The 21,851-nt window shown below is 50.5% G+C and overlaps 3 protein-coding genes across 7 annotated transcripts in view; 2 read left to right on the top strand and 1 right to left on the bottom strand.

Moving 5' to 3' along the window:
• Nucleotides 1–273: 273 nt before the first annotated feature.
• On the top strand, nucleotides 274–12,360 carry GBA2 (glucosylceramidase beta 2). 4 transcript variants are annotated; one of them, XM_054501997.2, is made up of 17 exons: nucleotides 274–861; nucleotides 4,507–4,598; nucleotides 4,801–4,916; nucleotides 7,315–7,533; nucleotides 8,160–8,399; nucleotides 8,596–8,698; nucleotides 8,862–9,015; nucleotides 9,101–9,226; nucleotides 9,424–9,596; nucleotides 9,803–9,907; nucleotides 10,109–10,216; nucleotides 10,315–10,466; nucleotides 10,586–10,692; nucleotides 10,844–10,986; nucleotides 11,066–11,181; nucleotides 11,287–11,478; nucleotides 11,779–12,360. In XM_054501997.2, the coding sequence occupies exons 1-17, from the start codon at nucleotides 503–505 to the stop codon at nucleotides 12,055–12,057; spliced, it is 2,784 nt and encodes a 927-aa protein (XP_054357972.1). In that variant the 5' UTR covers nucleotides 274–502; the 3' UTR covers nucleotides 12,058–12,360. The 4 variants fall into 4 exon arrangements, with proteins under 4 accessions (XP_054357972.1, XP_054357974.1, XP_054357973.1 ...); XM_054501999.2 differs by lacking the exon at nucleotides 11,779–12,360 and adding an exon at nucleotides 11,622–11,772 and having other exon boundaries at nucleotides 374–861; XM_054501998.2 differs by having other exon boundaries at nucleotides 503–861; nucleotides 10,315–10,400.
• Nucleotides 12,361–12,365: 5 nt separating this feature from the next.
• Nucleotides 12,366–16,667, bottom strand: CREB3 (cAMP responsive element binding protein 3). The gene is made up of 9 exons (XM_054502006.2): nucleotides 16,327–16,667; nucleotides 16,087–16,234; nucleotides 15,948–16,015; nucleotides 15,744–15,833; nucleotides 14,001–14,107; nucleotides 13,842–13,910; nucleotides 13,095–13,179; nucleotides 12,916–13,000; nucleotides 12,366–12,834 (listed from the first exon to the last, which is right to left on the bottom strand). The coding sequence occupies exons 1-9, from the start codon at nucleotides 16,453–16,455 to the stop codon at nucleotides 12,500–12,502; spliced, it is 1,116 nt and encodes a 371-aa protein (XP_054357981.1). The 5' UTR covers nucleotides 16,456–16,667; the 3' UTR covers nucleotides 12,366–12,499.
• Nucleotides 16,668–17,023: 356 nt separating this feature from the next.
• The window catches only part of TLN1 (talin 1), a 34,504-nt gene continuing 29,676 nt past the window's right edge, over nucleotides 17,024–21,851 (top strand). Inside the window, exon 1 of one of the 2 annotated variants that reach the window (XM_054501994.2) lies at nucleotides 17,024–17,153. The gene's annotated coding sequence lies outside the window, so the exon portion shown is untranslated. The remainder of the gene's footprint in view (nucleotides 17,154–21,851) is intronic. The other variant, XM_063650460.1, reaches the window with a different exon arrangement.

Here is a 21,851-nt window from a genome sequence, read left to right on the forward strand (position 1 = left end):
CCGGCGCCCGGGGTCACCTTCTCACGGGCTGGCACCTGGGCGCGGGCGCTGCCCCGGAGCCGGCCGGCGGGACCTGGCGCCCAATCCTGGGGGACCCGGTGCCGTGGCCCAGGGGCCGGGCCGAGGTCCCGGGGGCGGTGCCTTGCGGGCCCGTCCCGGGGCGGTGCCTGGTGGGCTGGCCCCGCGGCTCCTCCCCTCTCTGCGGGCCCAGTCGCCCTTTGGCCGGGCGAGCGAATCATCGCGGCTCAATGAGGACGAGGCCCGACCCTTCCCGTCCAGGACCTACAGAGACAACCGAAGGAGAGCCCAAGGCGGCTTCATTGCTGTCGCCGCCCCCACTGAAGCAAGAGCTCCCCGGCTCCACTGAAACACCAGCTCATCTAAGCTTTCCCCAACGCCCGGCCCTCCGGGACGATACCTCACAATCACCGGCGCCCGCATCTGGAATAGGCTGGCGAGATACTTAGTATCCGAGGGCTCGGGACTTGGGGCCATCGAGGTCATGGGGACCCAGGATCCAGGGAACATGGGAACCGGCGTCCCAGCCTCGGAGCAGATAAGCTGTGCCAAAGAGGATCCACAAGTTTATGGCCCTGAAGAGACTGGCGGCACCAAGGATGTGCAGGTTACAGACTGCAAGAGTCCCGAAGACAGCCGACCCCAAAAAGAGACGGGCTGCTGCAATCCAGAGGACTCTGGGCAGCTGATGGCTTCCTATGAGGGTAAAGCTATGGGCTACCAGGTGCCTCCCTTTGGCTGGCGCATCTGTCTGGCTCATGAGTTTACAGAGAAGAGGAAACCCTTTCAAGCTAACAACGTCTCCCTAAGCAACATGATAAAGCATATAGGCATGGGCTTGAGGTGAGTAGACCCCATTGCCTAGAATGCCTTTGGCTTCACTTTGTTCCAGCTCAAAACTTCTAGTAGAGGTGGGAAAGGGCGAGAAAGCATTGGGCTTCTTGTCTGAGTGAAGCGGCCCTTATCCCTGGCATATTTTAGGCCTGTGGTTTTGGACCGTGAGACCAGATCACATCTCTTTGCAACACCCTTCCCTCCCAGTGTTTTGTCTTTTCAGAAGGAAAGGGTAGGAACATTTGGTCATGCAATCAGCCTTTCCCATTCAGGCTCCTTCTCACATACTGGTTTCCAATGATTTCCCTTTGGGATTAGCTATGCTTTGTGGCAAGGTAGGAAAGGATAATCTGGCTGTTGTGATACTAACACACTGTTGTTTTATTTGGGGGTGGGGGGGTCTCAACCCCTTATTTCCCACAAGCAGCTGGGGCATTCTCTGTACCTCATTAGACACACTGTTAGAGTCCCAACACTACTGCTTCTTTCCTCAAGCTTTAGCTCCAGGGAGTAGGTAAGAAGAGCCTCCCTGCCCTCACCTCTGAAGTGATGAGAAGGTGCTGTCATTCTGTTCTGGGATAGAGAGCTCTTGATATTAAAAGTCATTTATCAGAGAGGCACTGCCATAGACGTAGAACCCGTCTAGATCCCCCACTGAGTTCAAAGACTAGTGATGAGGAGCCAGACCCATTAACAGGAACAGGTGGATGTGAGGACAGAAAGCATCACCCTGAGGTCATCCTGACTCAGTCTACACAATATACACAGAACTGTGGAGGGAGGCATAAAGCTTGGGAAACCCTGCCCTTACAGCTTCTACAGTAGGAGACCCTTCATTTCCCCAGTCAGTGCTGTGGGGCTGTGATGGGGAGGTCAGTTATCTAACCCTAGCCCTGGGGAGTGGGAAGGGCCTGATGCTGCCTGCACATCTGGCTTTGTTGGTGCCTGTGGGTAGCCTGTAGCAGAGAAGAATCATCCCTCCAGGCTGCTTCTGGAATCAATTCAGTCCAAGTTTGACTCCAAAAGCTTTTGGGTCAAAATAGGATCTAGTGTACATAGAGAAGTACACTGAGTTGCATGTGGTAGGAACAATGAGATCAAGAAAAAATGGGCATCCTAGCCTCTTAGCCCTTAAATATGAACTAAGTCATAGAGGCCTGAAGCTGTGCTCAACCCCCTGGACCCTGGCTCCCCATTCCAGGATAGAGTGGGGGGTAACTGATTCAGGGCTTTTGGAATAGGATGAGTTCCTATGAGGAGAAAACACAGGTGAGACAAGAATTCTAAGTGATAACTCTTGAGCTGAGGTTGAAATGGTGGAGAAGGCCAAATAGGTCAGGAATGGCCAGCTACCATATTAAGGGAGTGAGAGAGCTCCTAAGATGGAGCTGAACTGGGGGCACTCTGACCAGGAGCTCCAGCAAGACAGAATTCTCTGGGCCTTACCTTGGTGAGAACTCAATTTCAATTGTACTCCCTTCCAGCCAGAGTCCACTCATTCAATAAATATTTATTGAGTGCTTGTTCCATGCCACATAGTCCTTTGTTCTGTCTATCTTCATAGATTGCAGTTACTCTCCCTGGTTGCCCTAATCCTGGGCCGCACCCTCCCTCTACCAGTCCTTTCTGGCCTCTAGTTTCAAAGTCCAGTTTTCTCTAAGCTGGCAGAGAGGATTCTCTGCCTTCCTGTCATCCCATCCTTTGTCTTCCCTCTTCTTTCCACCCCTAGAATGTGCTGTCCCTTTTTATTTTATTTATGTATTTTTTTTGAGACAGTCTTGCTCTTGTCACCCAGGCTGGAGTACAACGGCGCGATCTCAGCTCAGTGCAACCTCCGTCTCCTGGGTTCAAGCGATTCTCCTGCCTCAGCCTCCTGAGTAGCTGGGATTACAGGTGCCCACCACCACAGCTGGCTAATGTTTTTGTATTTTTAGTAGAGATGGGGTTTCACCACATTGGCCAGGCTGGTCTTGAACTCCTGACCTCACGTGATCCGCCCACCTCGGCCTCCCAAAGTGCTGGGATTACAGGTGTGAGTCACCACGCCTGGCCGCTGTCCCTATTCTTTAATCGCATTTCTCCTCCTCTCCTCCAGTCTGTCTGTTCTCTCTCTTGTGCCCCATCATTTGTATGTTCATTCATTTGTAAAACTGGCAAATATGCATTGACTGCAGACCATATGTCCTGCCCTGTGCTTGGACCTGAGGGTAATATTCAGCTAGTCTTTGTCATTGTCCCTTTCCCCAAGGAACTTAAAAATATGTCAGCCTCACATGAGGAACATTGAAATAACAAGGCAATGTCTGATTAGGAATTGAGATAACAGTTTGTATATATGAGTAATAATCATACCTGTACTTTATGGCTTTCTTATCTATTATGTCATTTGATCTTTCAACCATTTCATTAGATAGCTAGAGCAGGTGGTATCCCCATTTTGTAGATGAGGAAACTGGGACTTAGGTGTTACTTACCCAATTATTTGGTTAGAAGTGGTGTGACTGAACAGTAGGCATAATGTGGTTAGGTAGGCAGGAGAGTGGAAATGGGAAAGAGTCTGGCAGGGCAGGGGCTACTTAGTGAGGACCCATGTGGAATGAGAATTTGTAGGAAATAAGATTAGAAGATAGGCTGGGACAGATGTCAGAGCCTTGAAAACAGAATCATTTGCCTATTGAAAATAGCCTCAATCATTTGCCTCTTGGATATAGGGCTGCAGCAAGCCCAGGAAAATGTTGGGATTTTTTCAAGGCTTTACCAAGAGCAAAATCAGAAAGCTTCACAGTTTAAATGCTGAATTAAAAAAAAAAAAAAAAAAAAAAAAGCTTGAGAGGAAATGTCCAGAAATAAATATAAACACTGATTGTCTATGGGTGAGATGATTTTTCCCCCTTTCATAATTAAAAAGAAAAATGATCATTTTAAAAAGAAGAAAGGCCAGAAGCGGTAGCTCACGCCTCTAATCCCAGCACTTTGGGAGGCCGAGGCAGGCGGATCACCTGAGGTCAGGAGTTCAAGACCAGCCTGGCTAACATGGTGAAACCCCATCTCTACTAAAAATACAAAAAAAAAGTGCCAGGCATGTTGGCGGGCACCTGTAATTCCAGCTACCTGGGAGGCTGAGGCAGAAGAATTTCTTGAACTCGGGAGGCGGAGTTTGCAGTGAGCCAAGACCAAGCCACTGCACTCCAGCCTGGACAACAAAGAACGAAACTCTGTCTCAAAAATAAATAAATAAATAATAAAAATAAAAATAAGAAAGTTATTCCCAGCAGCCTATGCCTGTTTTGGAGGTAGGGGATTGGGGGTGGAGGCTGTAGGCCAGGAAACCATAAATGGTCCTTTTAGCACCTCAGACAGAAGCTCCTGATGTTGGAAGTAAAGCAGTGGTGGTGGTGCTAGAGAGGTAAGGAGAGATCAGAAAGCCCCTTCTGAGGAGAACAAAGGAGAGAAACAAAGCCACTCCTTCACTTCAGCTGGGATGACTGGGAAGATGAAGGGACCTTGAACTGTATAGAAATCAAGAGGAAGAGAGGTTTGAAAGCAGATGTCCTTGGGACACTTAATGGGAGGTCACAGAGAGAGGCAGGTGACTCAGCCTGTGAACAACTGCCCACCTGCCCCCTTCCACTCACATTGCCTCTTGCTCCTCAGGTACCTGCAGTGGTGGTACCGGAAGACCCAGGTGGAAAAGAAGACACCTTTCATCGACATGATCAATTCTGTACCCCTAAGACAGATTTATGGTGAGCCCCACCCCATCTCTGCTCTGCTCAGAGAAGGCCTAGCCTCCAGGTCTACCACAGTTAGGCAGAGACTTCCAGCTTATGCAAATTGCACTGTTCCATCCCCTAGGTTTTCAGAGGAACCAGGCTTTATAGTCTAGAAAGTTAGAAATGGGCTTATTTTCCTCTCCCAATACCCCACTAACCATCCTGATTTCTCTAGGTTGTCCCTTGGGTGGCATCGGGGGAGGCACTATTACCCGTGGCTGGAGAGGCCAGTTCTGTCGTTGGCAGCTTAACCCTGGAATGTATCAGCACCGGACAGTCATCGCTGACCAAGTAAGAGCCAGGAGGTGGAGAGGCCAGGACAATACCTCCCCAGGCCAAGAAGGAAGGACCTCTTGGCTAATGTAGGAGGTAGCAGTTAGATGTGAATAAGATTCAATCTAATAAGTACTCTCGGGATGCTTCCTGTGTGCCCAGCCCTGAGCCAGGATATACTGTAGGAATAAGACACACACAAGCACACATTGCTTGAAAGAGTAAACAGACCTGGCATTTCTCTAGTAAATGCCTCCTGTCTACCTCACCACCTCAACCCAACTAGCTGAGGCAGCCCCCAACCACAGAGAATGCAGAGAATTCCCAAATCACTTAACCTGGCTGAAAGAACATTTGGTAGGACTGGAAGGGAAAAGAAAACCCAAAGTCTATAAACTCATGGGAAAAAAAGACATGTAGTACAAGGTTCCTCACCCTGATTGAGGAACCTTCACCAAAGTTCAGCTCCTCTGCTGATCGCTCCCCTGGAGGTCTCTCTGGCTTAGGGTCTAAAGCTCCTTCTCTCCCAGGCTTAGATCTCTAGCCTTCTTCCCTCTTCTGAAGCTTCACTTTTTTCCTTTTGCTCCTGCATCACATCTGGGCCTTAAACTGCCAGAAGTATGTGGCCTGCCTTTCATCATCTCTCTCTAGTTGACCGCCCCTTTAGAGTTGTCTAGGAAGTTCCTCTTCCCTGGCTCCAGCATTCAGCGTCATCTTCAAAGGAAAAACGACTAGCAAATCTTTAGTCCAATTAATGACAATGCCCTTCCTGGTTCACGTTTACTAGCCCTGCCCATGTCCCAAGATCCCTCTCTGCCTCATCCCTTAGGTATCCTGAGGGGAATGGCTTCCAGAATTATGACTTACAATTACAGTCATTATTGCATGCTTAACATGTACTAGACACTGTGCTAGGCTCTTTGCATACTGTTTAATATTAAAAACAATCCTACAAGGGAAGTACCACTATTATGCTCATTTTGCAGATGAGGACACTAAGATCCAGAGAGATTTAGTAACATGCACAAGGTCACAAGGTTGGTAAATGGAAAGGTTGGGATTCAGAACCATTTTTTTCTGTGGTGAAGAGCTTGTGGTCTTAACCATTGTGTACCATTCCAACAAAACGAAAAATTATTTTATACAGTTGTCTCTCAGTATCCATGGGGGGTTGGGCCCAGGACCCGCTATCCGAGGATGCTCAAGTCTTTGATTTGAAATGGCTTATAGTATTTGCAAATAACCATTGCACATCCTCCTATATACTTTAAATCATCTGTAGATTACTTATAATACCTCACACATTGTTACATAAACCCTTGTCGTACTGTACAATAAATAAAGTGTGTACATATTCGGTACAGACGCAACTTTTTTTCCGCATATTTTTAGATTTGGTTGGTTGAATCCACTGATGCGGAACTCACAGATACGGAGAGTCGACTGTATACAATAAAAATATTTGGCATAGTTTGAACCAGGGAAAGGGATATTAATCCCTCATAGCTCCTACCCTCCAAGAGCTAAAACTTTTTTTTGAGAAAATAAGACTTAGGGGAAATGGAGACTGTGAGACCACATCGGTGCTAAAAGGAGAGGAGTGGATAGTATACTGCGGAAAAAGGGACGGCGCTGCAGGTTTCGCTCATTCCCTCCACATACATGCCAACTCTGAAGAAGGGTGCATCAGTGAATTAGAAAATGTCCCTACCCTCAGAAGAATCCATAGAGCAGTCAGGGACACAGAATGGTCAGTCAATACATTATAAGATAATACACCAAATGCTAGAATAGAGGGGCAGGGGGGCACACATAATGACTCGCTGCTGGAAGAAGTAGAGGAGGAGAAAGAAATGGCTTTTGACCTAGGCTTTGAAGGATGAGAGGTTTCACCAGATAGCATGAGCACAGGCATGGAGGAGAGAATGTAGTGTGCTGAAGAAACGGAGTGTTTTTACATGAACAGACTATAGGTGCTTGAACAGGTGATGAGTCTGATGGGCAGGGAGAGGCCAGCTCAAGAAGGGCCTTGAAAGCCAGGCAAGAGTTGAGACTTTAGCCTGAGGGCCATAGGGAGTCACTGAAACATCCTAACCAAGACATATCTTGATTTGCCTGTGAGAAAGATCACTCTGCTACCCAGATGAAAAGGGCCACAGAAAAAGCAGGAGATTGTTTGGGCTTAAATGAGGTGCTAACACCACCGTAGTGGAGAAGGGAGAGAAAGCTTGGGACATAGATGGACGGGGAGGTAGCAGGACTTGGTGATTCACTGAGCCTGGGAGATGACTTGAAGCTGTTGGTGCAGTGGTAACATTTGCAGGCTCTGAAAGGGGAGGAGCTGATTTAAGGAGAGGGAAGACTTACTTTGTGGTGCCTGTGGGTTACCCCGTTCCAGCCTGTCTGCCCTCTTAAGTTCACAGTGTGCCTGCGTCGGGAAGGGCAGACTGTGTACCAGCAAGTCCTGTCCCTGGAGCGCCCAACTGTCCTCCGCAGCTGGAACTGGGGCCTGTGTGGGTACTTTGCTTTCTACCATGCCCTCTATCCCCGAGCCTGGACTGTCTATCAGCTTCCTGGCCAGAATGTCACCCTCACCTGCCGTCAGATCACACCCATCTTGCCTCATGACTACCAGGTGAGACCCCCACGTCTGTATCTTCCATTGCCCTCCCTTCCCCAGGACCTGCCTCTGCTAGAAACTGCATGGCCTGCTGGGCGCAGTAGCTCACGCCTGTAATCCCAACACTTTGGGAGGCCGAGGCAGGTGGATCACAAGGTCAGGAGATCAAGACCATCCTGGCTAACACGTGAAACCCCATCTCTACTAAAAATACAAAAAAAAATTAGCTGGGCATTGTGGCAGGTGCCTGTAATCCCAGCTACTTGGGAGGTTGAGGCAGGAGAATGGTGTGAACCCGGGAGGCGGAGCTTGCAGTGAGCCGAGATTGTGCCACTGCACTCCAGCCTGGGCGACAGAGCGAGACTCTGTCTCAAAAAAAAGAAACTGCATGGCCTGTGAAAGGGAGGTTGGAGCCATGAACATCACACGGGCTTCCCAGAACCACCACCCAACTGGTTCTGGTCTTCTGTGTTCCCTGGTAGGCAGCTTGCCTGGGAATACGGGGAGATGCAAGTGGACAAAAGAAGAGTACACTGGGGAGTATTTGAGTCAGGTCCTCTGTGTGCCCAGGACTGATCCTAGGAGAGTGTGGTCAGGAGGGGCTCTACTGGGACCGTCTAAGTCTAATCTTCTGCCCCCAGGACAGCAGCCTGCCTGTAGGAGTCTTTGTGTGGGATGTGGAAAATGAAGGGGACGAAGCTCTAGATGTGTCCATCATGTTCTCCATGCGGAATGGACTGGGGGGTGGAGACGATGCCCCAGGGGGTTTGTGGAATGAGCCCTTCTGTCTGGAGCGTGGCAGGGAAACTGTCCAGGGGCTGCTGCTGCATCATCCAACCCTTCCAAACCCCTACACGATGGCTGTAGCTGCACGAGTCACGGTAAGGAAAGAGCCTGCCCTATACCTTAGCCCCTCAACCCCACCTCCACCCGAGCATGGTCTCTTCATCCACCCTCATCATACTCCTGTAAGCCCCTGGGCCTGGGAGGTTAAGAGTAAGTAAGAGGAGCTGGGGAGCTAGCCGGGACCCAGTGTACTCGTGGAGCCTGCCCTCACAGTCCCTGGCCCCTTCACAGGCAGATACCACGGTAACCCACATCACAGCCTTTGACCCTGACAGCACGGGGCAGCAGGTGTGGCAGGATCTACTTCAGGATGGACAGCTGGACTCTCCCACTGGTGATGGGGGGTCTGACTGGGAGATGGTGGGAAGAGAGGTTGTCCCTGTCCTGGGACGAGGGGTGGGAGGCCTGGTAATAAGTAGGCCTTGTTTCCATGTTAGGGATCCCTATCCCTGGGGCTGAAGGGGCTCCTGTCCTGAATTCTCTTGTGCTTCTTTCAGGCCAAAGCACCCCTACGCAGAAAGGAGTAGGCATTGCTGGAGCTGTGTGTATTTCCAGCAAGTTGCGACCTCGAGGCCAGTGCCGCCTGGAGTTTTCACTGGCTTGGGACATGCCCAGGATCATGTTTGGAGCTAAAGGCCAAGTCCACTACAGGTGAGGGGACCAAGGAAGTGTAAGGATCCAAAGCGCTGGGGCTCTGACCTGGGGCTTGTGTTCATCCTTCCCCTTCCCACCCCAGGCGGTATACAAGGTTCTTTGGCCAGGATGGAGATGCAGCACCTGCCCTCAGCCACTATGCACTGTGCCGATACGCAGAGTGGGAAGAGAGGATCTCAGCTTGGCAGAGCCCAGTATTGGATGACAGGTGCCAGTGGGGCCCATCTCTTGCCTTTCTCCTGGGCACTCACTCTGAATGGGACTCCTCGATTTACTCTCCACCCACCGAAGTCAGTAGACTTGCACTGTGATTCATTTGATGATCCCACTCTGCTGAACCCCCAAATCCTTTCCATCTTGGGAGGTACATTTTCCTTAAACCATTTCCTCCTCCTCGCTTCCCAGATCACTGCCTGCCTGGTACAAATCTGCACTGTTCAATGAACTATACTTCCTGGCTGATGGAGGCACAGTATGGTTGGAAGTTCTTGAGGACTCCCTACCGGAGGAGCTGGGCAGAAACATGTGTCACCTCCGCCCCACCCTACGGGACTACGGTCGATTTGGCTACCTTGAGGGTACGGGATGCTGGTGGGCTGGGATATGGCAGGCCATCCCCAAGTCAGGATGATGGATTTGCCTACCCCAGGGTATTGGTTAGGGTGAGGGGGTGATGGGTGTGGACTAGTGACAGTGCCCCACCTCTAAATCTAGCAGACAAGCTACAGAGGGGTTTGAAGGGGAAGCAGGAATTCTGGCAAGTGTGTCTCATTCATTCCTCCAGGCCAAGAGTACCGCATGTACAACACATATGATGTCCACTTTTATGCATCCTTTGCCCTCATCATGCTCTGGCCCAAACTTGAGCTCAGCCTACAGTATGACATGGGTGAGGATCCCTTTTGTGCCGCTTCTGCCCTCTTGGCTCCCCATTCCCCCGAACTTCTGTGGTCCCTCAGATTGTCTCTTCTTTCCCTTCCCTTCATACATATCTGCATGCTGCTTACTGGTTCCCCACTGCGATCACACACATAGCTGTGTGCCCCTCCTCAGGCATGCCCATTCCCTGCCTCCCTGTCTGCTCCCCCAGCTCTGGCCACTCTCAGGGAGGACCTGACACGGCGACGGTACCTGATGAGTGGGGTGATGGCACCTGTGAAAAGGAGGAACGTCATCCCCCATGATATTGGGGACCCAGGTAAAAGTCCACCCCAAGGTCAGCTTCCCTCCCTCAACTTTTGCACCCTCTACCCTATCCACCAATGCAAGTGGCCCAAGTCCCCTCCTCTCCCACAGATGATGAACCATGGCTCCGCGTCAATGCATATTTAATCCACGATACTGCTGATTGGAAGGACCTGAACCTGAAGTTTGTGCTGCAGGTTTATCGGGACTATTACCTGACGGGTGATCAAAACTTCCTGAAGGACATGTGGCCTGTGTGTCTAGTAAGGGATGCACATGCAGTGGCCAGTGTGCCAGGGGTATAGTTGGTGTCTGGGAAGAGCCTAGCTGGTTGTTGCCTTTCCTCAGTACCTAGGTCTTCAACATCTTGGTCCCTCTCTAGGCTGTGATGGAGTCTGAAATGAAGTTTGACAAGGACCATGATGGACTCATTGAAAATGGAGGCTACGCAGACCAGACCTATGATGGATGGGTGACCACAGGCCCCAGGTTAGCGGGTAGGGGTTTCCAGGAGGCCTGAGGTGGGAAACTGGGCACCGAGGGATTGTAGGGTTCAAGAAAGAATGACTCATTGTCTATTACACTGCATGGGAGCAGCTGGAGCTGCCAGTCTGACCCCCAAACCCATGTCCCTGATCAGTGCTTACTGTGGAGGGCTGTGGCTGGCAGCTGTGGCTGTGATGGTCCAGATGGCTGCTCTGTGTGGGGCACAGGACATCCAGGATAAGTTTTCTTCCATCCTCAGCCGGGGCCAAGAAGCCTATGAGAGACTGCTGTGGAATGGTGAGTTCGGGGAGCCTAAGTGGTCTTAAGGCAGCTGAGAGGACACCAGGAGCCTTATTTTTCTCTTCCTTGACTCCAGGCCGCTATTACAACTATGACAGCAGCTCTCGGCCTCAGTCTCGTAGTGTTATGTCTGACCAGTGTGCTGGACAGTGGTTCCTGAAGGCCTGTGGCCTAGGAGAAGGAGACACTGAGGTGAGAGAGAGGAGGAGGAGGAGGAGGAGCCAGAGAGAAAACTAGGTTTTCCCTGGAGGTGGGAAGCAAGCATATGAGACCATGTTCCTGCCCTTGCCCCTCCAGGTGTTTCCTACCCCACATGTGGTCCGTGCTCTCCAAACTATCTTTGAGCTGAACGTCCAGGCCTTTGCAGGAGGGGCCATGGGGGCTGTGAATGGGATGCAGCCCCATGGTGTTCCTGATAAATCCAGTGTGCAGTCTGATGAAGTCTGGGTGGGTGTGGTCTACGGGCTGGCAGCTACCATGATCCAAGAGGTAATGCACTCCTTTTCCCATCTCTCCACTATCTGTATGCTGGTCCAGAAAACTTCTTCAACCACCAGATTTCTTCAGGGCATAACCCAATGCCATCTTATCCGTCTATAAAGCCTCCCGTTTTTCCCTGGTATGCATTCCAGCTCCTGCCTTCAGGCTTCTGTCTGTGGGTCATAGTTATCTCCTCCACTTGCTGGGAGCTCCTTGAAGGCAAAGACTCTGCTGCCTCCATCTATCCAGTGGAAATGGCTATTCAGAGGGTGCCAAGTTAGTATGTATGACTGTCATCTCTCCCAACAGGGCCTGACTTGGGAAGGCTTCCAGACAGCTGAAGGCTGCTACCGTACCGTGTGGGAGCGCCTGGGTCTGGCCTTCCAGACCCCAGAGGCATACTGCCAGCAGCGAGTGTTCCGCTCACTGGCCTACATGCGGCCACTGAGCATCTGGGCCATGCAGCTAGCCCTGCAACAGCAGCAGCACAACAAGGCCTCCTGGCCAAAAATCAAACGGGGCACAGGACTAAGGACAGGGCCTATGTTTGGCCCAAAGGAAGCCATGGCAAACCTGAGCCCAGAGTGAGCCGTCTGAACTGTGGGAGGGAAGTGCTAACAGCCCAGCCTCCAGCCTGGCCTTTCCTCCTTCCCCTCTGAACCTCCTGCAACCCTGAGCCATCAGGACAATCATACCCCTTCCCTTCTCTCCACCCAATTGTGCCAGTAAATGGGGGTTGAGGGTGACCTAGGCAGCATTAGAATCACTTATTTATTTCTTTCCTCACCTGTTCCCTGACTGCGTGAAATGTTCAGGGAGGTCAGTTGATTTCCCCAGGTACATTCATGGCGTGACAGACATATGGGTACAAATAAAAGACTCAGAAAGCCAGTAAGTGTGGTATGTTTGAGCCCTCAGTCCTCCTGACAGGGCATAGGAGCTGCGGCCAGCCCTTGCCCACCGCTTTTTATTTGGACACAGATGGGGAGCCCCCCAAGCTCTTGGTGACACCCCCCACATATCCTCATATCTAGCCTGAGTATCTGTCCTGCAAAATGACAGAGGGGCTACCAGTAGGAAGCCATCCCCCCTTCCTTGTGAGATTTGCCTGCAGGGGGAAGATGGGATCTCGGCAGAGAGGCTCTGAGAAGAGGTCAGGGAATGGCCACTCCAGGGGAGGCTCTGCACTGGGAGCCTGAGGCATGTAGTGCAGCAGGCAGGAAGAGTTGCCAGGGGCCTGGAGTACACAGTCTGAGCCGTCCAACCACTGGTGTGTGCTGTCTTTTGGCACCTCTGACTGCAGGGCAGGCAGCTCCAGCTGGTAAGGGTCCTCACTGGGGAGGGCACGAAGCTGGCGGGACAACACTGAGGAGACAGACAATCTTCAGAGGCCAACCCAGGCCTCTCCCCTTGCCCGTGTCTGAGAGATATCCTTAAGCCTCTTACCTCCATACTCAGCTGGCAGGCTCCCCCTTGTGTCAGAGGAGTACATAGCAGGTATAAGGAGGAGGCAGAAGGAGACTAGTAGGACCTAGAGCACAGGAAAAAGGAAAGGAAGAACGGCTCTGGATTGCCCTGTCCCGACCAACTGAGAAAAGGATTTCTCCCCTCATCACCATCCTCACCAAGATGCAGGTGCTGCTGCTGCTGGTTTTGTTTGATATCTCAATCACCATGGCCTGGAGTTTCCTCAGTTGATCTAGAAGGGACCTAGAGGAAGAGAGGGGCCAATAGTGAGCATCCCCTGGCCTAGCACCCTGAGACACAGTGAAACTCCTGTTCAGGCCACCCCCTCCATCTCTGCACTGGATCCTCTCTCTTACTTTTCATTCTATTTTTGCAAACGACTTCTTCCTCTCTGGACAAAATGCCTGAAGTTCCTCATTAAAACAACAACAACAAAAAAAGCAAAAACGAAACAATAAAAACTCTGCGAGGACTTAACCTCCTTTGCAGATATCATCAGTAGTTCCCCATTGTCTGATCAGCTATGCACATAATCCTTACCAGGCTATTCTCTATGTTCTCTACCTTCTGTCCCAGCTCACATGTGTCCCAGCCCAAGAGGACTACGCTGGGCTAGTCCTCTTGCCGAGGATGCTTTCTCTCTGCCTAGAATGCTTTCCCAACCCAACCCCAGAATCCTAACTACTATGAAAGCCCATGAAGTCTTTCTTACCCCCTTTCTTTTTCTTGGTACTTAACTTATTCTTAGTTACTTGTAAATGTATTCCCCACTACTAGGAGCTTCTTGGAATCAGAGACCTGGTGAAGGCAACTGCCCAGTTAGAAATCAAGTGTAGGGCAGGGGAAAGAGTGAGAAAGCATTAAATGAGGGGCAAAGGAAGGGAATGGTTTGGAGGGATACTTACAAATTCTGTTCCTCCAGAAGCTGTACTTTGTTCTGAAGCTCCATATTCTGGGCTGTGTATTTCAAGACCCTGGGGGAAATAACAAAGATACAGGGATATGGCCTGTATCCTCCCTTCAAAAACCTAATACTTACAACAGAGTCCCTCTCCCTTTCATACCTGCTCTCTAAACCCCCAACATACACCTTCTTTTTCCTGCGGCTCTCTTGAGCAGATCTTTTATTTCGAATCTTCCTCCGCACACGTTTCAGAATTTGTTCCTCTGTCTGAAAGGAAACAGGGAAAGGGATATCATTAGAGGAACTCTAGAAAAAGGAGTTGAAAAGTAACTGAGATCAATCTCTTTCCAATACAAAAATCCCTTCTACAGCTTCCCTGACCAACAGGCATTCAGATTCTTTCTGAATGCCTCCACGGACCAGGTGTTAACCCTAACAAGCCAGACCATTTTAAACTATTAAAAAAAAAAACAACTGGTCAGGCAGTATTCATGCGACGTGGCTCACGCCTGTAGTCCGAACACTTTGGGGAGCTAAGACAGGAGGACCGCTTGAGCCCAGGAGTTTGAGACCAGCCTGAGCAACATAGTGAGACTTTGTCTCTACTAAAAATAAAAAATTAGCCGGTGTGGTGGCACATGCCTGTGGTCCCTGCTACTCAGGAGACTGAGGAAGGAGGATCACTTGAGCCTGAGAGGTCGAAGCTGTAGTGAGCCATGATCTCGCCACTATTCTCCAACCTGGGCAATAAAGCAAGAACCTGTCTTGAAACAAACAAAAACTTCCTTATCCTGAACCAACAGCTGCCTCCTTATAATTTCTATCCGTTGGACTTACCTAGCATCTCTGGGGCCAAATAGAATAAACCCTGTTTAGCTATTTTAAGGCACTTAACATTTCCTCAGAGCTTAAAGAAAAAAAAAAAAAAAAAGACAAAATTTTTAACTCATCTTCTCAGGATAGACTGCATCCTCTTAATATCTGTCAAAGATGTGCTCTAGCCAGTATCAAGGAAAGCAAGATAGTTCGTGACTTGTAGAGACAATAACTCTATCGCTACAGTTTCCAAATCCCATTAACTTTCCTAGTAGCCTCATCACACTGCTGACTCATCTTGTACTTTGAAGAAATTAAAATTCTTCACTTTGGGAGGCCAAGGTGGGTAGATCACTTGAGCCCAGGAGTTCGAGACCAGCCTGGCAACAAGGCAAAACCCCATCTCTACTAAAAATACCAAAAAAAAAAAAAAATTGCCGGGCAGGGTAGTGTGCACCTGTAGTCTCAGCTACTCAGGAGGCTGAGGTGGGAGAATCACCTAAGCCCAGGAAGTCAAGGCTGCAGTGAGCCATGATCACATCAGTGCACTCCAGCCTGGGCAACAGAGCAAGACCTTGTCAAAAAAAAAAAAATTCCTGTAACCTTTCTATTAATGAGCACTGATTTCATCATAGTATCCCAGTACTCTGCTTGTGAAGTTGCCACTCATTGCTTAAAACTGAAAACTAAGGATTTTACATTTATTCATGTACTGCTTAGTCCAACCCTGTTGAACTCTTTAAACAGTTCTACCATTCAGCAAGAGGTGGATTACCATGAAGCCAGTGAAGTGTCACGGCCCTTCACTTACACAGTCCTTTCCAAGGCCCAATACTAATGTTGCACTGATAATTTTGAGTTATTTTTTTTTAGCAGAACACCAAAATTTGTATAAGCCCAACAAAAACGAGAATCTGCCCTTGCATCTAGTATATTGGGTACCTGCCTCAACTTCCCATTAGCAATAAATCTACTAAGTTTCTCACCTCAATCCTTTTTTAAAGTTATTGATATAAAGTTAACAGAATTTGCCTACTTGGGACTTTTAATCCCTTTTCAGCCTTTGCTCAACCAATGAGTGTCTTACCTTAGTGAGAGGAAGTGTCTCAGGCAGAATAAGCCCCTCCTTCTCCAATAGACTCTTCTCCTCATCTGTCAGTACCAGCCTAGCAATCTCCTAGGGTAACAAGAAAGTGGGCGGCAGTTGCATGGGGATGTCAGAGAGGAATGGGGAATCCTGCCCCCACCTGGGGAATATGAGAGCAATCTTCCTGAAAATCAAGTCAAGTACCTGCTCTGCCAGCTCCTCCATATGCTGTGGAGTCATCTGGGTCCCCTCTTTTCTACAGCTCTCATTCTCTGCAAAAGGGAAAGTATGAATAGCCAGTCCCATGAACCCTGTCCTCCCCGCAAACTTATTTCAGACTCACCTAGATCCATAGAGGCAGGTTCCCGTGGGAGGGAGTAGGTGTGGTCATGGTGGACAAGGCAGGGGTTGGAGGAGCTGAGAATGTTCAACGACGCTGGGGGACTCAGTAGGGAGCACAGCAAATCATCTACTTCCCAGTCGCTCGGTACCTGCGCAGGGTTCCAATGAACAGGCCTTGACCTATCACCATCCCCGACCTCATGGACGTCCCACGCTTTCCTCAGTCAGAACCCCAACCCACCTCAGAAAGCGGCAGCTCCCAGTCCAGTGGGGCCCTCACGGCCTCATCAGGTGCCGTCCCTAAATCTCCACTTTCCTCTAGCAGGAAGCCCAGCAGGTCTTGGTCACCAGCATCCAATTCCAGCTCCATTTGGGACAACTACGGAAAGGCTGGGCCACCGGGCCCCAACGTCCGAAGCCCAGACACGAGCCCCAGGCCAGCTGTAGGCCTCGGGCACCTATCCACTGTCCCTCTACGGCCGGGCTTCCCCGCCGAGGGCTTTCCATAGCCCTCTCCGGACCCGCCTCCCAGGCTCCATTCTCCTCAGCCTCCAACGCAGCGAAAGTGACGCACCCCACCCCGTGGCACTGTGGGACTTGGAGTTCCCTCCAACTAAGAAGAGGTTTGGGTGCAGCGCCACGTCCCAGGGGTTATGCAAATATAGGGGACGGCCCTGCTGCCGCCTCGCACCCTGAGGGCGGGGGTTCCGGGGCTCCGGCTCCGCCTTCTCCCCCAAGCTAGAAAAAGGAAGAGTTCTGGCCTGAAAGGGAACTCGGGCGTTGTCCTGGCGTCCTCTCCGGATTGCGCCGCACCCTCGCTTCCTGCCAGGGAGGGGCTGCCGGGCTTTGGCGGCTCCCGAGCATCGAGAACGGGGCCAGAGCAGCTTCCTGCCTGCCCCCCGCGACCATAGAGCGCGGGCCCAGGGCGCCGCCCGCGGGTGGGGGACGTTCCCAGGACGGAAGTGGCCGAGAGAGTGTCGAAGGGAGGGCGAGGCCGGAGCCCGAGGGCGACCCGAGAAGCGGCGGGCCGGCGGGCCGGCGGGCGGGGCGCAGAGCCAGGCAGCGCAGGTAGGCCAGACCGGGCCGGGCGGGGGCCTTAGGGTGGGGCCGCGGGGCCTGGACCCGGAGGCGGGCGGGCCCTGTCTCTCCTGCGTGTCCGGTTCGGGTCCTATTAGTTGGAGAGGTCAGCGTCTAGCGCATCTCGGCTTGAGCTCAGCGTGAAGTAGGCCGTCTTGGGGGAGACAGGCCTTTCCTGGGAGCAGTCCTATGTCTGGGATAGGCTTTGGGGAGCGTGAGGAGTCGGGTGGCAGCGGGGCGCAGGGCGGGGACGGGCTTTGGTGTTAGCTGATAGCGGGCATGTGGGTGAGATGGGGATTAGGTGGGGTCCGTTTAGGAATCAAGGGTCGCTATAGGAGTTAAAAGCTGGGGTTAAAACTTAAGAGTTAGTGTGAGTCAGGTCCGTTTTAGATATGTAAGGTTTAGATTACGGTCATTATCTTGTTTGCTGGGATGGCCATCATACGTCATAATTTGAGTTCAGGGTCGGGTTAAGGGTCAACAACAGGAATCAGGTTAGAGCTTGTTTGAGGGATCAAAGAATGTTGGCATGGTCGGTATTAAGGATAAACAGTGAAAGCGTGAGTTAGGAATCAAGTTACAAATGAACTTTAGGCTTAGAGGTCAACATTTAGGGTTAACATCAGGGGATTTGGTGCTAAAGGCAAAACTCAGATCAGTTTCAGGGATCAGGGATTGGATATGAGTCTGCTAGGAAAGGGATGAATGTCCAAGCCGGTACTGGGAATCAGGAAACAAATTAGAGGTGGGGTTAATGTTAGGAATTTGGGGCAGCTTTAGGGGTTGTGGTTTGAGGCTAGCATAGTTGACCTCGAGCAGATAAAATTTAAGAGGTTGGCAGTAGGTAAATGCCCTTCTTTTGTAGGGAAGTTCTTTATTCCTATGTAGTTACAGGGGCTTCTTTTTACCCAGAGAGATAAACTAATTTCAGGCTAGCGTTCTGGCTTTAGCTAGAATTGCAGGCATCTGGGATTCCAGCTTCTTTATTCCATTCTCTAAGCCCAAGGCCCTTGTTGTGGCCACCACAGTTAGGGGACAGAGATTCTGGACTGTGCTGTTTACAGACAACATAGGTGGGAAATAGGGACCCAGGATGTACAAGGCTTAGTCACAAGTTGGGGACTGCCTAGGGAAGAAGGAGCTGATGACTATGGGGGAAGCTAACCAAGGAATCACTGTTGCCATGGAAGAAGGGCATAACTGAATCCCCTGAAAGTTCAGCCCTGCTGTCTCCTACTTCACTTGTTCTCTTGGTATTAAGCCCTCCTCTCCAACTCTCATCCCTGACTCTGCATTTCACACCCATCCTGCCTATCCCCTTACAAAATACTTCCCTTGCCTTTAACTCTCCCATGCTCATCTTATCATCCGTTCCCATCCTCAGTTCTACCTCCCTCACCAACCCTTAATCCGCACATCCTACCTGAATTTACCCTCATCATAACCTGAGCTTTCCCATCATTTTAAATTACTCTGCTACCATTTTCACCCAGTCATGTACCTACATTCCACCTGGTCATCTGCTGAATACCCTACTCCCAGGCCGTGCTGTGTGCCACCCCCTGGATCTAAGCCTCTTTTACTTTCTTGGACCATTTGTAGATCCCCTTCCCCCACTCCCCAACAGAAAAGAGGAAATGAGACCCAAAGAGGAAACCGGGTCTTGCTGATCCCACGCCCAGCCAGGCCACTGACCACACCCCCACTTCACTCCCAGCCTGACCCTGCCACTGACCACAGCACTATCCTCTACTCAGCCTGACCCAGCCGCTGGCTATACCCCATCCCCCATCCCAGCTCCAGCTTTACTTAGACATTGCCAATGTCCCTTCACTTTCCCACCCCCACCCTAGTCTGAATTACCCACTGACCACAGGCCCATCTCTTCTCAACCTCCTATGGCCTGACCTGGCCTCTGACCTCACCCCATCATTCCCTGACTTAGCCACCATCCGTGTAATCATTCCCCTTCCCCCAGCCTGATGCAATGACTGGTCATATATGTATCTTACGTATATGTATTTTTCCAAACACCATCATCACCAGCATTCTTTTTCTATACCCTGTCTTCCCATCCCTTTTCTGCACCCTGTCTTCCCCATTCCCAGCCTGATGCAGTCACTAACCCAACCACATCTGCCCCTAGTGGCCACTAATCATATACTCATCCCCTTTTTCCCCACAGCCTAACCACATCCCCTAACCACAGCCTCATCCTCACATTCTCTGCTCAACCTGATCCTTTCCCCTCTTCCCAATTCCTCGCCTAAACTCAAGCTGCCCCAGCCACTAAAGTGGCTGCTGATGATAAGAAGCTATGGGACCCTAACCTGTCTACCTTAGTAGTTATCAGGTCCTGTCAATTCTACCTCCCCAAACTTCTTCTGAGTGACATCTTCCTCAATGCCATGCTAACTCCGGCTTCATTACCTTTAATTTGTACTAATACAGTGTCCTTCTAACTAATCTCCAAGGTAACTGCCAGAGTTATTTTTCTAAAATCCAGTTCCGGTTATGTCTCTTCTCTGCTCAAAGACTCCCTTGACCTCCTTTTGTCCTCCAATAAGTAAAATTCCTCATACCCCTCTCTAGTCTTCCTCTGCCTTTCCATCCTAACCCTGACTTCCCCACCACTGCTCCCTTGCAGGTACCCTGTGCTTCAACCAGCCTGCCTGCTCACTTCCCTGAATGCTCCTCCACGATTTACTGCTTCTCCATCTTTGCTTATGCTATTTCTCTGCCTGGAGTGAAAACTACCCCTGACACATCTCCAGCTGGCTGGCGTAGTGGAGAGAGCTTGGGCTTTGCAGTCAGAAACCTGGGTTCGGATCCTGGCTTCACAACTTATTATTTGGAGAAGTATTTGAACAAGTATTTAACATCTTTGAGTCTGTTTTCTGATCTGTAAAAATGGAAATAATGATACCTACTGTAAGGATTAAATGAAATTATGTATACAATGCAAGTGACATAGAGTCAATAAATGGCAGATCACTATTATTTTTTATTATCTCTATTTTTTAAAATTCTAACTTCAAATGATACCTATCATGGAGACTTTTTGGTTCCGCTTCCCTAACCTAAAGGGATCTCTCTGAGCACACACCTTTTGGCTCTTACCACATCCTGCCCTCTGTTGTGATTCTGTACTTGGCTTATTCACTCATCTCGTGGACTGGGAGCCCTTTGAACTCAAAGGCTAGGTCTTACTGATCTTGGTCCCCAGCCACTGAAAGTTTGGCCCAGGGTCTTCCCCACAGCTGGCCCTCAAGGAATGCTTGCTGGGTGAATGGAGAATATCTACATAATGGGAGGAGAGACACTGGGTGCCGGGTGTGCTTGTTATGGAGGTTATCTGTGCAAAAGCTGTGTGCATAGGATGGGCTCCCTAGGAGAAGATAACGCAGTCGTGATGGGATCTGTGTGGGGGCTGTATGATTGAGATAATGTCTGTGTAGAGGGAGTAAGGTAGCTTTGTGGGAAAGAGCTCTGCCTAGGCTGGGGTGCATTTGGGGAGAATGAGTGTGCATGTGAGTATGGAGGGGCTGTACTGGGGGAAGTTCTGTGCAGCCCTTCAGCTAGCTGCCCAGTCCAGCTCTAAATGAGCCTCCAGCAGCCTGAGGCCGGATATGTCAGTCTCACCCACAGCCCTCCCCCACTGCCAGCGGTTGCGGACTCAGAGGCCAAATTTGGTAACAGACTGAGTGTTACTCCCCCATCCCTCTTATATTCTGACTGTCTTAAGCTCTTTCCTTTTGTTCCTCTCTGTAACTCCCTATCTTTCTGCAATTCCCCTTGTAGGTATCTGCTCTGACTATATTCTCCAAGTACCCCAACTTTCTTAGCTCCAATACTCTTACATTCCATTCCTTGCTGGGATTTGACCTCCTGTCCTCCATTCCCCCCCTCCAATTGCCCAACTCCTTTGGAATGCATCTCAGGAATGTATTGAGGGAGGAGGAGTTCCCTGGGAGGGGGACACGGCATTGGGGAGTTGCTGTTCCATAAAACACGATGGAAAGGGGAGCAAAGTTCTCAGGCCAAAGGAGGAATGAGCTAGCTTCTACTCATACGTGTAGCAGCCTTGTTCTTTGCCACCACCACCCCCAATTCACTGATCAGTTCTTCGCGTCCACTCACCCTGTTGTAGCTATGTGAATATCCACTCTGGACCAGCTGGGGAGTAAGGGTAGGCATGACTCAGCTCCCTTATCGGGGTCTCACCAGAGGCTTCCGTGCTTGAGGAGGAAGGGGGCGTCTAAGTGTCCGGAGGAAATGGGGGGAGACATGCAGTTTCAGCTTAGTGTGAAGGGTCCTTTCAGTCCTGCTTCTCGGCTCCACAGACTCCTCCAGCTTCTCGGATCCTCCAGCCCAGCCCGCATTCTTTCATGGTCAGCAACCCCATAGCCAGGTCTGTCCAGCTGGGACACAAAAGCGGATAGTAATAAGGTTGGGCAAAGTGCCCCAGGAGTGGGGAGGGGGCAGAGAGCTGGAACTGGGGAGACTGGGAGGGTCCTCTCTTATTTGGGAATAAAGACAGAGAGCTGTGGTTCTTCTCTTTTGAGACTCTGGACTGCTTGTAAGGTCAGAAATGGTCTATGTGCCACTCGGTACCAGACCCCTGATCTAGACCTTTTTCATACCTGCCTCCTGTCTCTTGTTTCTACTTAGATTTTCAATTCTCCTCAT

The sequence above is a fragment of the Pongo pygmaeus genome, chromosome 13, assembly GCF_028885625.2.
Source record: "Pongo pygmaeus isolate AG05252 chromosome 13, NHGRI_mPonPyg2-v2.0_pri, whole genome shotgun sequence".
NCBI lineage: Eukaryota > Metazoa > Chordata > Mammalia > Primates > Hominidae > Pongo > Pongo pygmaeus.

Coding starts and splice junctions, on each gene's coding strand:
- GBA2 (XM_054501997.2), top strand. CDS start 503: ATGGGGACCCAGGATCCAGGGAACATGGGAACCGGCGTCCCAGCCTCG. Junction 7,534..8,159: donor TCTTGCCTCATGACTACCAG/GTGAGACCCCCA, acceptor TTCTGCCCCCAG/GACAGCAGCCTGCCTGTAGG. Junction 9,227..9,423: donor AGCCCAGTATTGGATGACAG/GTGCCAGTGGGG, acceptor CTCGCTTCCCAG/ATCACTGCCTGCCTGGTACA.
- CREB3 (XM_054502006.2), bottom strand. CDS start 16,455: ATGGAGCTGGAATTGGATGCTGGTGACCAAGACCTGCTGGGCTTCCTG. Junction 16,235..16,326: donor GGGAGCTGCCGCTTTCTGAG/GTGGGTTGGGGT, acceptor AACCCTGCGCAG/GTACCGAGCGACTGGGAAGT. Junction 16,016..16,086: donor ACCTGCCTCTATGGATCTAG/GTGAGTCTGAAA, acceptor TCCCTTTTGCAG/AGAATGAGAGCTGTAGAAAA.